General features: G+C 42.1%; 1 protein-coding gene across 1 annotated transcript in view; it reads left to right on the plus strand.

Annotated features, from left to right (window-relative positions):
- The window catches only part of POR (cytochrome p450 oxidoreductase), a 77,485-nt gene that overhangs the window by 19,286 nt on the left and 42,243 nt on the right, over positions 1 to 15,956 (plus strand). Inside the window, exon 3 of the mRNA XM_083173919.1 lies at positions 10,761 to 10,962. Coding sequence (XP_083030045.1) covers positions 10,775 to 10,962 — 188 coding nt within the window. The 5' untranslated portion in view covers positions 10,761 to 10,774. The remainder of the gene's footprint in view (positions 1 to 10,760; positions 10,963 to 15,956) is intronic.

Here is a 15,956-nt window from a genome sequence, read left to right on the forward strand (position 1 = left end):
TACAGTAAATGCAGATAGGACACCTGTTATCATAAATATGATTGCTTTTATATTGAAAACCTGTCAAGCATGAACTGCAATTCTAAAGCTTGGCTCAAACTTAAAATATTTTTGGTGGATTGTCTTTTGTTTCCAACAGACAGATTCGATTCACAAATCTTTAGCTGTGTACCCATCACAACGTAAACACTTTATCGTCTTTGGTATGGGCAGAGCTTCAATGTTTGCTTCTGACCTTCCTTATCTTACTTGGTAATGATGTATATAATGACAGGAATTCTAGCTGCAATTACATTTCCTGAATTTTCTCAGAAAACCAATTAGAAGTTGGCCTTTGAACTTTGTTGAATAAAAGTCCACCCTGCAGTTTGACATGCGTGTAATAGACCTACATTTTTTTTAATGTGAAGTCCCATAATAGGACACCATGCTATTAGGTGTAGCCTGTATGCACCTTGTCATTGAATTTCTGCCTCTGTCTTCTGTCATTCTGGAGAACCCATAAATGTATTTGTTTGAAGTGACTGAAGAGGCCATGATATATGGGTAAAATCAGTGCTCATCAAACCATTGGGTGACCCTCTTTGCTTTTTGAATAAAGAATGTAATCAAATACGCTGCTTCATTGTGTGAAAATTAACACTTTATCCCATTAAGCAGTCATTAGTTTTTACTTTGCCTTTTTAAAGGAATGCACCTCATCAAATTTGGAAGCCCCAAATCCTGTATGGTAAAGAACAAAACCGGTCTGCTGAGTAATTTAGATGGCACCAACATGCACACTCCACTATTTATCGAGAACTTGGGGAATTCTGGTTCATTTTGTGCATTATACTGCTCAAATGTCCCTTTCCATTGCACCCTGGAACTTGAAAATGTGCCTTCTCAGCTGTGAAAGCAAAGCAATTATGATATCTTACACTAAAGCTGTTGTTGGGCCATTTGTGATGAAAGTGGCTGTTGACTTAAGGTGCCTATACAAGGTACAATTATTGTATATATTTCGGACTAGATCGCATTGCATTGGTTTTGCGATGCAATGAGATCTAGTACAAAAAGTATGTGCAGCACATACTTATTGAGCTGTGCGACGGGAGCACACTTCTCATCGCACCCAGAAATTGTACAGTGTAAGGGCACCTTTTCAGGTATTACAATGGTGAGGTATATGCTTATGGTTTTTCCTCATGTATTGTGTTTACAGCAGCGTAGAAACTGTGAGGCTGACGCAGACATGTAATCTTGCATATTTTACAGAGCATCGTATACTCTTAGCGTGATCTAAGTCTTTTGTTTTAATCTTCTCTTACCGCAGAAAGGGCAGAACCGTTTGTATGTAATTCCATTTACACTATGCTTAGCCTTCTGTACATGCAAACAGAGTTCTTTCTGATTTCATACTTATCTCTTGCACTAAGGATATAACTGATACACATACTCAGTGACCATGATAACAAATATGAAAACACCTTCAACAGATGGTGCTGCTGGATAGATGCATATGGGCATTGTGTATCTCTGCAGTTTTGTGCAGTAATTAAGACTGTTTTATACTTAAGAAGTCTGTTCTAAGAAGTTTGCCCCGTCTTTGAGCAAAATACCGTATATACTCGAGTATAAGTCGACCCGAATATAAGCCGAGGCACCTAATTTTAAAACAAAAAACTGGGAAACTCAAGTAGGACCCTTACTCGAGCATAAAAAATGTTCTGAAAAAGTAGGCTTATACTCGAGTATATATGGTAAGCATTACCAGGATGCAAAAGTTGGTAATTCAGTGATGCAAGTCTGTATGAAATAGCCATTAGTTATATTCAAATGTATTAATGCCTTTTACAAAGAGATTTGCATTTTTTCTTTTTTTTTCTTGGGTTTACTTTAAAATTGACATAGCATATACGTGCTAAACCAGATAAATACTGTTACTTTTTCTCTGGTACTAGATACAGTAGATACAACTTTCGGTACTTGTATATTTGCAGGGCACCCAATTTGCATACATACGCAGGCGTAGTGAAATCGCATCGCATCGCATGGTTTTGTGCGGTGCGATCTCACTAGTTAATATGGTACTTGTATATTAGTACGGTGCCTGTTACGCAGTTAGAGTAGCGGCGCTGTCAGAATCAGCGTAGTGTTCGCGCGGGCTGCATAAATAGCGTAGTCAGTCAGAAGTAGTGTAGTGTTCCCGCTCCCTGTCAGATTCAGTTAAAGGTGAAGAAGTGACTGCATAATGGCTGCAGAACCGGTCACAATATTCAACTTGCCATAGACAGAGGAGGAGGCAGTGTTTTTTTTTTTTTAAAGCAGCACTAGTAGTGGTAGTGTGGATAAGGGGATAGGTTGGAAGCCGAGGCCGGTTTGAGTAGTCATAATACAGATAAGGGAACAGGCTGGGAGCAGTAGTGTGAGGCAGAGTCTAGAGATCTGCAGCGGGGGGCATTTGTATGGTTATAGCTAGGCTGCAGGGATTTATTATTAGGGTTAGGCAACGGGGTGTGTTGGATTAGGCTGCAGGTGAGTTGTATGGTTAGGCGTTTTTTATGGTTAGGTTAAGGCCGTGGGCATACCAGTAGGGTTGAGGTTGGGCTGCAAGGGTGTGTGTGTGTGTGTATGGTTAGGCTGTGTGGGGGTTTATGGTTAGAGTAAGGCTGCTGGAGGAGGGGGTGTATGGTTAGTTATGCTATGGGTGGCAGTTTATGGCTACATTTATGCTGCGTGGGGATGGTTAGAGCAATGCTGCAGGGTGTGGGGTATGGTTCTAGTTATGCTGCAAGGGAGTGCATGGATAGAGTTAAGCTATGGGGGGGGGGCTGGGGTTTCATGGTTAGATTTTATGTTGTGGGTGGCAGTGTATGGTTATGGGTATGCTGTGGGGGGGAGGGTTTCATGGTTAGTTAAAAGTGGAAGGGGGGGCATGGTTAGAATTGTACTGCGTGAAGGGTGTAGGGTTAGGTTGCATATGGCTAATGATTAGAGTTAGCCTGCAGTAGGGCAGAGTTGTTAGGGATAGGCGGTGGTGGGGGGAATGGTTAGAGTTATGCTGGTGGGAGACACAAGATTAGAGTCAGGCTATGGTGGGAGGGGAGGGATGTTAAGGTTCTGCTGTGGGGAGGGGGAAGGTAGTGGCCTACAATAGACTTACCCTCTGCTGCAGCTGTGCACCGTGGGGTCCCTGCATCCAGCCCCCTCCTGCTCTGTAGCCAATGCGGTCAGCGAGACTTTTATGCAGCCCGGCCCATGATGTAGAGATAGCGGCCATCTGATTAGCAGCAGTGAGGAGACTCCCCCACTGCTGAATTGTTCCAGGCAGCTATCTCGGTACTCTTTACCTAGAAGGGCGCCCACGATTTTGATCGTGGGCATCGTTAGGAAAAAAAATCACGGTACGCGTCCTATGACCTTTTCATACCCCCACTATCCACGTCGGCGTGGAGTTGAGAATAGAAAGTGTGGCGAGCGCAGCGAGCCCCGCGAGGGGACGCAGACACCTTCACAGGTAAACGCGTCCCCTCGCGGGCTTCACAGCTGTCCGCGTCCGCTCGCCACGCTTCGGGCTCGATGGCTCGCTGCGCTCGCCACACTTTTTATTCTCAACTCCACGCCGACGTGGATAGTGGGGGTATGAAAAGGTCGTAGGACGCGTACCGCCGCCGCTTGCCACACTTCGGGTTGACGTTGATCGTGGGGTGGCGTTAACAATTGGGGGGGCCATTTCACACTTCAGGGTGCCTATTTGGCCTCTGTGGGCCATTTAACATTGTTCCCTATGCAAAATCGGGTCAATTGGGACATTGAACAGGAAAATCGGGTCAATTGGGACATTTAACATTGTTCCCTATGGGAAATCGCGGTCATCGCGTCGGTCGCATCGCATGCGATTTTTTTTTTTTTTAGTGCATGCGATGGGCGCCCTTCTAGGTAAAGAGTACCGCTATCTCTACATCCTGGGGCCGGGCTGCATGAAGTCACGCTGGCCGCACTGGCTACAGAGAAGGAGGTGGTGGGATGCAGGAACCCGCGGTACATAGCTACACCACAGGGTAAGTCTATTGTAGGCCACTAGCTTCCCCCCCTCCCCGCAACATAACCTAAACAACCTTCTGCCCACTGATAAAGGAGCAGTGGAGAGAAATTTGGGTGGTCCAGCAGCAGCACTTTACCTGCTCCCATGGCATCTGTCAGAGGAGGCTGTCAGTGACTGGAGCACGCAGCTCGGGCCGAATCACTGATTGGGGGAGGTGGCCTTTCTCAGCCACATACTGATGCTCTGTGGTGTTTCAGTTAGCGCTGACATTCTGTGCGGCTTAAGAGGTCCGCTGGTGGAAGTGTCAACCGCGCCTGTAGGTATTTTGGGCAGGCCCACCATGCACTGCAAATTAATTAGACAGAGGGGGATGGGTCCGGGCTACCGGAAATTGGCCCGGTATTCCGGTGCCCCAATCCGCCCCTGGTGCGTTGGTTTGTACTTGAGTGGCAGAATGCTTTGTAAGGTTACAATTACATGTTGTGCCAACTACACCTAGAATTGCATAATATCTACTGTGTGTGTAAAGGCACAAGGGAAAATGATTATACCTTTTAAAAGATTATTTAATTCTGTTTCCAAAGTGAGTCAGTTTAACCAGGCATGACACCCACCAGCTCAGATTTTCATGATAGTTTGTACGTTTGATTCTACCACATAGCTATTAACCCATGGAAAATATTTCTTCTCTAAGCTTCATAGTTTTCGATAATAGGGGACAAATATTAGAAAAATTGGAAATGCCACTCCTGATGCTTCATTTTTATGTGAGGTGCATGTGCAAAGAAAAACAAACCTATCTCGGTCAATTTAAACAGAAAAGCGACATTATTTTTCTGCTGTAGGTTGATGATGCTTATTGAACCCACTTTCTCTTTTGCACCCAAAAAATAGTGTGGCGTAAAAGAATGTATAATGACTCAGACCAGATTGATAAAAAAAATTCTGGAATCTCCATGTTTTCAATGACTAGGGGGGTATTCAATGTCTGTCGAGCTCGGTCGCTGTCGAGCATTTCATGGAGTTCACCTGAGAATTTTGTTTTTTTTTGCATCTCGGATATTCAATCCTTTGTTTTTTTTTCCGCGCTAGGGTTTTTTTTTTTCTCATTTCGTTTTGCTCGCCTTTTGAGATTGTGATCTCGAGTAGCCGAGCTCTTTGGACCCTTTTTTTAATCGATTTGACACGCACCCTATTCAATGTTCATGTATGGATGTATTTCTCGACACACTTTAGGCAATTATTCTGGGTGTTTTGCTCGCCTCCATTTTGAGGCGTGATGTTTGTATTTTATTGTGAAATAGTTTGAGGTTTCCATCTGTTACTCCTCATACATATTTTGCTACTAGCATTATTATAACTTGTTTTGCGAAGGACATAACAGCAGCGGTGTTGTCAGCATGTGTTTTGCAAATGCTGCGTGCATATTTTCACCCAACAAATATTGTGCAGAAGCACACTTTTCATGGAGAATATTGTATGGCATTATTTTTTGTTTATAGAAGGTGTGTACTGTTCCTCCACTATACACAGCACATGTATCAAATGCTGTTATCGTTATGAGAACGGCTGTGTTTGCATGTTGAAGTACATGTGTTTGTTCTGCTTGTTTTTTTATATGATTAGTGAATTCTCTATACTTATATACTACTCCTTCTATAAATCTGCTGAATGGGTCGATTACAATTGTTGACTGTATGTACCCGGGTGAATCGGCTGGAGCTGCTGGGTTTGTGCAACACGGATGCCCAGAGCCTTGGAGCAGGAGACCAGCAAGTATTCTGCGTCTGCAGCCCACAGCACAGCTGCGCTCAGTCAAAAATGCCACACAAGACATGTTAATAACAAGAAAAAATCATTACCTTGCATCTGAACACGACGATGTACAGAGTTCATGGCTCGACGCTAACCGCATTATCACCGACCAAAACCAAATTAAAAATATATATTAATTACCTGCAAAGTTAGAGCTGTCAAAGAAGCTGGATTTTGCACGATGCGCGTGAACAAAAGTGACAAAATCCCACAGGAACAACACTCTGCATCTAACCAATAGCCAGTCATAACAGGAATAGGCAAGGGAACACGAGTTACAAGCCTTTTTATAGGTGCGGACATGGCGCGAAGGCGAGTTTATACAATGTTGCGAGTTATGGGCGTTCCAAACATCGACAGGAGGAGACTTCGAGGATTGACACTTTGAATTGGCGAGATCACGGCTTGCAGGGAAAAAACGTAACCATAATAAAGTCGACTGCACGAGGTGAATAAAATGAGATTGAATACCCCCCTAATGGTCAAAACTTCAAAGTGATATATGAATTAGAGACTGAGAGGTGTGTGGGGTGGGTTTTTTTTTTTTTTTTTTTTGTGGGGGGGTGAATCGGTTATTACTTTTTTTTTTTTAATGCCATTACTTTGTTGGTTGAAAGTTCGAACATGTTGTTGCGTTGTCTCTTTTAGTAGATGACATAGTAGTTAGTCACCTTGGTCCAACATGATAAAGGTGACTGAAATTAACCTGCCAAATAAAATTGTCATGGAAATCTTCATGCTTGAAAAATCCATTACTTGGGTGTGCCAAACTGACCTAAATTGAGCAATTTTTAGTCCCTCCCTTTTTGGCTTTATGAAGGGAAGAGTTTACTTCGGTTTATATAAACTTTTAAAATCGGGGACAAAGGTAGCACAACTTTGATCATTGCAAAGAAATAACAATCCTTGAATATATGGGTAACTGGATAGTGGTAGATGCTCAATTAGTTCAATAATACCACTCAGGTGCATGCAAGTGGCTTGGGGGCATGTCATACACCTGCACAGGTATATGTAACCAATATCTCTGAATTCTATTATCATGTAGTGTTCAAGATTGGTTACTAATACCATTTAGTGAGCTGGGGGAACCAATGCCTTGTTTTACTTACTCATATATGGGTAACTCATATATGGGTAACTCCCTGCTGACCTGCTTAGAGTGTAACGATAATACATCATATTTTCATCAATCTAAAGCCCCTTGGGGCCTGCACAAAGGGATATTTGCATAATGTTCTGAGCAATGCTTGGTTGCTCAGCAAGATTGCTTAACACACAGCAATGTGTCAGTGCTGTGTGCTGAGCGTTCTGTCAGGGCCAATGTTCTCTGGCAAGAACATGATTTGTACGATTGTACACTCTCCCGATTCTGGTTACCACACGGGCATTCCTGCTTATGGTGTATTATTGCAAGAAAGGCCAGCATATCAATCAAATGTGCATATACACTGCACTTTTGTTCCGATATGCACCTGTCCAGTCGGATGAGTATTAAACTGCACATGAGTTGCCCAACTGAGGCTGAACTTTGCAGAGTGCTTTTAGCCATTTATCGATTTGTAGCCCATAAATCGGGACAGCGTACACACCTACACAGTGAAACAGCCATTCTTCTGAGGTCAACAGAATAGCAAGACTATTGTATAGGTGTGTATCCAGCTTTACTCAGCGCTGCGAAGGATGTATGAGTTTGGGACCAGTGCTGAATGGCCACCGGCTGTCAATCAAGTTGCAAACGGCCAATGATGACGATCCATTGCTGGCTTTGTTCGCACATATGGCTCACACAAGCAGCCCCGCAATGTGGTCTGAATTGGGCCCCTTGTCACAAGTTTAAATGAGTTATTGGTGACAGTTAGGTTAAAGTAATTAATTAAAGTAATCATCAGTAAGCCTTTTATACATGTGCTCCAAAAATTTCAGATTTTTTAACTTGGTGATCCTTCTAGGATCAGGGGATGACAAGGAGCTGGGGTAGGCAGGCAGCATGGGGAGGCCAGGCCAAAGGTGCCAGTGCTGGGCATCTATGGCAGCGATTCGCAATAATGGGGATGGGTGGGCAGGCAGGCTGTTTTAGAAGGGCATGGTAGGTTTTTGCCCTTTTAGCAGGTTCTGTGCCCCACCTGATTTTAAAACGGCTTAGCATGAACAGTATAACTGTTCTTTCCTCTTATGGCAGGCATCAGTAAAAATGGGGACGATTCATCAGTTTGTTTGTTTTTCTGGTTGTACCCAGATAAGCTGCTTAAATTTGGTAAACCCAGCCAAAGTGTTCTGTGCAACCTGAAATGTGGATCAGCTGTCCCCGATGAAGCAAGAATTGATTTGCATTTTTGGGGACCATCTAGCTGTGGCCATAGAAGGAAACCTTTAAATTCTCCCCAGTAATTCAAAAATAAATGTACACCATGTGGAACATCACAGCAGTAAGTAAATGGTTGATTTATTAGTAGCAAGAGCAAAACCGCATTACCATCAACATGGTTTGTTGGCTTTATGGCCCTCTTTCAACTTAAGTCGCACAAGCAATGCCCTTGTGCGGTTTCCAGATTATGGGGAAACTGCGCATGCAAAGGACCCAGTCTGTGCATGTGCGGAATGGGTCCTGCAATTACATTGCATATTGCAAATGCCTCTGGCATTTGTGGGGAGGAATGGGATGGCCGTCGTTGACACAGTTTTACAGGAGGTGTGAGACAATCTTCCTTGGTCTCGCAAAACACCCTTCGACAGCTAGCTTGAGTAATCTGAGGTTTACTTAATTTTCCGTTGCAGATGCCAATGGTGATGTTTGATCCCAGACTGCGACTGCAGCAAGGAGACCTGTATACACCGCCTACTGCATTTGCATTGATAAGAATTAAGTTTGTAACTGTCAGCGAGCATACTAATACAATCCATGCTGAATGGTATGCGGTCATTGGGTCCACAGTGTCTAGGTCAACCATGACGTGAGGTTTTTTTTTTTTTTTTTCATGTGTGTTTTTTTTTTCTTTTATCCTTTACCAACCCAGTGGTCATAGAGGGAGAATATAATAGTCTACTCAGTACAGTGAGGCACCATGCCCAGGCATGGCGAGTGCATCGGTACACTTATATGGAGTCCGTGTCGAGAGACAGCAGAAAGAAAGTGTTACAGGTTGCGACAAACCAATCCAAAAGTTCATTATGATGGGGTGTAAAGCTGATAACCAGGCCAGTTGGACACAGAGATAGAACCAGCTGTGGGCCACTAGAGGCCCTAGAACCATCATTGCCTTTTCCTGTGTTACAGGGATTGGTCTGCTTGTCATTTGAGCATTTCCATGACTCTCATTGTGCTGAGTAATGGTTGCCTACTGAAATCCTGCATCAGTCAGTGACATACCAGATTATTGCCTTGTCAGACAGAAAACCATGTTGGCTTTGTGTGGTCATGTGGTTTCCTTCCTTATTTTTATTTTGAAACTGAGCATGATTCAGTAGTTTTTTGGGGAAAGTGCATAAATAAGTGTTTATGTAAATTTGGTTTTTAATAATTTGTCATGGATTTCACAAAATATGTGCAAAAAAATTAAATCTGTATTTACATAGTTAGCATGGATGATGTGTAATTTTTTAAAATCTGAATAAATCATTTGTATACAAATGTGTTTACATGTTAATTAACCTTTTTACCAACAGTTAAGTATTATTTTCATACTTTGTAATCTCTCTTTTTAAAAATTTTCACCTCCTATGTGGATTTTTAAAGAATATTTTTATTTGTGGAAAATGAAGAGTTCAACAATGCCACATACAGTAGTTCCCAGAGTGCAATTGGTTCTCGCTGCGACCTTAGCCCCACGACTAAATGAAGGGCTTACCTTGAACTTAAGCACTACTTGCATTCTTCATGTTTTTACTGTCTGACACTAAATGATGGGAACTTTTTTTTTTTTCCACAACACAAGAACTGGGTTTGACATATCGTTTTCTCTTAGATCTAAGGTTATACTTGTAAGGACCTTTCTCTTTATTGATTACTGATACATTTGACAGAAGTAGAAGAGCAGAATGTGGCACAGTATTGTCTGTTACCCCAAGTCATGCATTAAGTCTTGGACATTTATGTACAACAATATATCATACCTGGAAACCTTGTCATGGAAATTAGTTTTTTTTTGGGGTGAAAATGCTTTTAAAGGTGCCCATACACTACTGTGATGTATTGCAACAGTGTATAGGCCGTCCCAGACCTTCCCGGGCGGCAGGATCACATGAAATACATTGCATGCTGCCTTTCATATGCAATGTATCGGTTGCATATCTGTCTCCCTCAACCAGGAGGGGGCCCGAGTAGGAGGTCATCTGGCAAGCAGGTCCGATGTGCACAGGACTGCGCATCAGATCTGACTGGGACGTCAAACTCCTCCAATTTAGGCTGATTTCTCAGCTCAATCCATTGGAATCAGGTGAAATCAGCCCAAATCGGACAGGTGTATGGGCACCTTTAGTCGCACATAGTGTGACTAGGACACATGAGGAGACACTGCTGATTTATTTGATAGGTTATGTTACACTTGTATATTCTGTGTGACTTATTCTGTATAGGAGACAGAACAGACCTTGTGCTGGCTGTAACCTTGTAGCACATCCTCTTAATAAGCAGTCTCCCTCGTGCACCCTAAACACATTTCTTTGCAACTACAGCAAAAAAGAACCCAAAAACTAGAATACTCTTACACAGCATGGCATGCCGAGGGGGGGCATTTTGGCATGAAAACACATCTGTACAAGTCTTTCCTCATACCCCAGGAATGTCTTCCAATGTTATATGTGAACAGCCCATGAGATGAATGTCACAACAGTCCCCAGAGTTTTAATATATTTATATACAACCAGCTTTTACTACTGTATATTCAAATATTGTGCTTCTCTCTTTTGTGCTTTATAGTGTCTGAGAAAAAAATGGGCGACTCCTGCGTAAATAAAGACACCTGCAACTCCGAGGATGGGAGCGGCTCTGCTGAAGAACCCATGTTTGGTATGGCAGATATGTTCCTTTTCTCTCTCATTGTTGGCCTGCTGACTTACTGGTTCTTCTTCCGCAAAAAGAAAGAGGAGCCGGTCGAGTTCACCAAAATTCAACCCACAGTGTAAGTTTTTTTTTTTTTTATTTTCCTTTCTATAGTACAAAATGTTGTGGAAGAATGCATTTATACAACTTCTCTTACCAGCATCAAGTATGCAAGATAGGGTGTGTTTGTTTTTATTTATTTTATTGTGATCTAAATATATTACACACCTAAATATTGTACTGTGGCTGGCATTGCTTATTCTTACTGATTGTGGAGAGATTGATGAGATGCTACTTTTACCCCCTTTTTTTTTTACACCAAACTTGGTGTAAATGGCCTCCATAACAATAACCTAGGTCCAAAGACCCGGCAATCGAAACTCAGGAAATGTTGCGGGTTGAACACTGGTGACAGTATAAACGGGTAACCATGGTCATGTGACCCGGGACCCACTTACATCATTGGGTGAGCCCATACCTCCAGACTGCAGTGTCCTGTTGTCAGTCTGGAGGTTGGGAGAGGGCACATGTAGCCTCAGCTTCTTTTTGCTCTACTTTGCAGACCGCATCAGTGCCGGGGAGGAGGTGAATGTGATGTCTATGTGCGGCATCCATTCACCGCACATATGGCTTTAAAAAATGTGCACATTTACCAAATCTGCTGCAAAACATAAATAACATAAAGCAGATCAGGTGAATTTCATGAATTGTGCCAATATTCCAGCTCAATTCTTGTTAAAGATCTTTTATTAATTTAATGTTTTCTGTTAATAGTTTTCATTAGATTTATTTGTAAATTACTATGACTGAAAAAGAAGTTCCTTGGTTTACATATAACTTGTATATAGAATATAAATATATTACTAAATTGGACTTTTCATATGACACCTCAGTCTGCCCCATCCCTCCCCACTAGATTACTGCTTCAGCTGGCATGTCAATGACACAGGCGGAAGAGATTAGAGGGCATATACAATAAGCCTTTAAAAAGAAAAAATGTATGCTAGGATTATGGCCCGGGCCAAGTATTTAAATCATAACTCATTCCACCTGGCTTTCCGTACATTTTATCCTGCTAGAACATAAGAGACTCTGCAGATTCTCTTCACTATTTTAACAAATTTGGGAGGAAGATTTACGTGAAATCTGAGGAAGAATTACTTCACAGAAAGAGTAGTAGATAAGTGGAATAGCCTCCCATCAGAGGTGGTAGAGGCAAATACAGTAGTACAATTTAAACATGCTTGGGATAGGCATATTGATATCCTTACAAAAAAAGAAGGATCAAATATGGTTTGAGGTGTAACCTGTTTAAAAAAGGGGCAGACTAGATGGGCCAAGTGGTTCTAATATGCCGTCAAATTCTAGGTTTCTAAATATTTCAGTACCTAAAGCAGAAAGCTATACTGATAGGCCAATTTGCATCTCTTGAAATTTACCCTAATGTGTGGTTGGCTGTGGGTATGTATATTGTAAGCATCACTACAGCTGTAATTGATGTGATTGATTTTTATAGTGCAGCATAAAATATCTGTTTAATTTCTTGCATCAATAGGTGCTATGCTCACACCAGCCGTACTCTTCATGGGAGACAGTAACTTTGGGATAGTGAACAGTGTTAAGGTCCATACTCAATGGGCGTTTTTTCCCATTGTGTATGGATAACTATGATGGTGGAAAATCGCTGGGCTGAAATCACCCAGTGCGTACACTTTGAGTGGTTTTTGCCTGTTTTAGTGACTAGTAAACTGAGCTGCTTTGTGCTCAGTCACCCTGTGTGTATGCTGCAGTGACGAGCGCTGATGCATCATCGCTTGCCCGGAAGCTCATCTGCTGGTATTATCAGCAGTTGAGCGGCGGAGTGGACAGCTTTCCTTAGTGTCCTGCTATAGAAAGTCGTCCACCCCCGGGAAAATCGCCAAAACAGGTGGAAAATGCTCAGTTTTGTAGGCACTGTTTTACAGCACAGCAGGGCTTTTTTTTCTCAAACACCCCGCTTTATCAGGCACCATACACGCTGGGCAAAAAAACATCCAGTGTGTATGGATCTTTAGACGGCAAAGACAGATCCGTAACAGCCTGTCATGTTGCTGAAAGAAAGTTTTGATTCATTGTAGAATACCTGACGATACTGTTCGGGAGCATACATCTAATTCTTCCTTCTTTAGATAATGGCTCATACCCTAAAAGGACGTTTTAGTAATAAAAAGAAAATTGGTCCATAACCAAAAAGCACCACCTGAGCCCCTTACACAACCACCACGTGTTACATAGTGATATTCCTAATGCTATATATCTCACAGAGTGACCGTTCTAAAATATAGATGACATTGCAGTGACTGCTATTCAGACAGCATGCTATCGTCTTCATTACTGCACAGGCAGCATTATGCTGCCCATACACGGATGTACGGGTGCAAAGAGATAAACTATGTGCTGCCCGTACTTTTTGAGCTAGATTGAATCTCATCTAGTTCAAAACACACAGTGCTTTAGCACATCGCATTCCTTTTGAACTAGGGGCCTGATTCTAGTCTGCTCGGTCCCCCAGCATGTTCGCACGGGAATGGATGTTAAAGCAGTGCGCATATTCGCGTGTGCAGGGCTTCTCTCCGGGTGCATTCGGAGACTTGCATAGTCTTCGTGGCAGTGTTAATTTGGTCAGCGATTCCTTTTTTTTTTTTTTTTTTTTTTTAGTCTGTCACTTTCCTAAAATTTTTATTTTCTGCAAATATCAATTCAAGAGTACAATTGACTTTTTTTTTTTTTTTATTAAATATTTTAATTTTAAATAATTAAAGAAAAATACAACCTGCCTGATACAAGTAAGTAGCACAGTACTAGTCGGGATGCAGTTACAATCCTGGCATTTAAAATCCCGACGCCGGAATTCCAACCGCCGAAATCCAGACACTTTCTCCCTCTATGGGTGTCCACGACACCCATAGAGGGAGAATAAATTAGTGTGCCGAGCGTAGCGAGCCCGCAAGGGTGGGAGGGGGGGGGATCCACGTCCCGTACCCCCCTGTCGGGATTTTGAACGCCGGGATTCTGACTGCCGGAATTTTGTATCAAACCTTACTAGTCTACTGCAACATAAAATGAAGCTGAAACTCTGCATATTATAAAATATAGCTATTTAGCTAAAGATAACTAGCTAGCTTCATAAACTAACTGAGTGATTCTCATGACAAAGAGTTGTTCCGCAGCCACAACGCAAGTAAGTAATATTAAGGCCAGAGATGATGGATAAAACTTTATAAAAGACAGTATTAATTAAAGAATCCAAAAAATAAAGTCACTCAAAATGTGGTGTCCTGAAGGGAAACCTTTGTTCCAGGGATTACTTAGGTACATTTTAGAAATTGGGCTGAATACTTATGTAGTTCTCCATTTGTACTAAAGACAATATTACATTACATATTGTAGCATTTTGTATTTATAAAAGGCAAGAATCCCCCCCCCCCCCCCTTCCTCCAAAAAATGTTCTGTATATAAAAATGAACACAAAAAAGGATCAAAAGTGTTGCATACAAGAATCCACATACTTATAAAATCACATCACTGGTAAAGTGAAATTTTAAGAATAGAATTGTTTTTTTTTTTTAACTGTCCATTGGTGGTAATAAAATCATACACTGATTGAATGCTTTCCTCCTTCGATTTACTGTCTGTAGCAGAGTGAAAATGGTTCTAGATGCAAATGATTATCTTTTAGCAGCTTTTCACTCAATGATTCTTCTTTATATAGATCTTTTTATATGTAGATAATCTCTAAATAAACAAGGAAAACAAGGCAATAACAGGAAAGTTGCACTTTATTGGTCCATTACACTTAAGCGAATCCACACGAAGACTGTATTGGCCCATTGTAGTTTCTGGCTGAATGACCTATATTGAGCAAATACATAAGTTTATATGCGGGTGTCCGCGGTCACTAGCGACATTGCCCAGTCGGCCCTGCTGCACGGCCAACCTGGCAATAACACTAGCGACATGGTGCATTCCTATGAAGGACAAAACCGGCAATCGTTCCATGCTTCATTAGATCACTCTGATTTGTACTTTGGTAATATGTCGGCTGCCATATCGTCCTGTGTATACCTGGCTTTACATTTAAAACCTTTATAAAAGCCTATAAATTCTTATTGGGTGAAAATCTACCTGGACCCAGTTGCTTCCACGTCTGCCTGGCTACATAGAATAAATGTTCTGATCTCAGGTCCTGGAAACCTAAATTCTTAGGTACAGCATAACCATCTTATGAATACCCCTTATACACCACCGCAAAAACCCGGGTTTGTGCCTCATGGATCTGGGTCAACGTCTATGTAAACGGGGCACTGAAAAAGCATGTGTCCATTTTCCAGGGAAACCTACCCAGGTCCTGACCAGGGTGGAATACGGGGAGGACCCAGGTAGGTGGGCAGTGTAAACAAGTGACCCAACCCATTTACTGCAATGGAAAAGCGTATGCTCCACCTTCCTGACCTTTATGTAGTGTCAAAGGGTGAGTGTGAAATGGGTCGGGTCTAAAATCCCTGGTTCAACCCGGCTTGTCGGTATAAAAGAGGTATTAGTTTTATTTCTCCATTGTAAAGAGCAATGGAATATCCATATTCATACATGTTTATGAATAATAGAGATTCAACTATTTACGGTACTTGTGTAGTTTCATGGCGCCGTGCTTCTGAGTCCCCTTGCGGGGCTCGTCCACGCTGCGGCCTCGGTGGCTCGCTACGCTTTAAAATCAACTCCATGCCAACATGGATAGTGGAGGTATGAACTATCCATGTTGGCATGGAGTTAAGTTACTTTTTTGGACATATTTCGTGGCGAGCGTACTCCCGGAAGTAGCACGGCGCCATGCTGGCGCCGTGAAACTACACAAGTACCCTATTTTCATGTATCTGGAGTGGAACTGACAATGAATCTATGATCTGGCTTATTTTCCTTCCCAGAATCAATCCAATCAATCAATGGCCTGCTATCTAATTTTAAAGTAAAGCAAAAATAAAAGCAAACAGTGCACCTGGGCAAAACCATGTTTATTTGTAGGTGGTGCAGATATAA

This window comes from Crinia signifera, chromosome 2 (assembly GCF_055691185.1).
Source record: "Crinia signifera chromosome 2, ASM5569118v1, whole genome shotgun sequence".
Classification (NCBI taxonomy): Eukaryota; Metazoa; Chordata; class Amphibia; order Anura; family Myobatrachidae; genus Crinia; species Crinia signifera.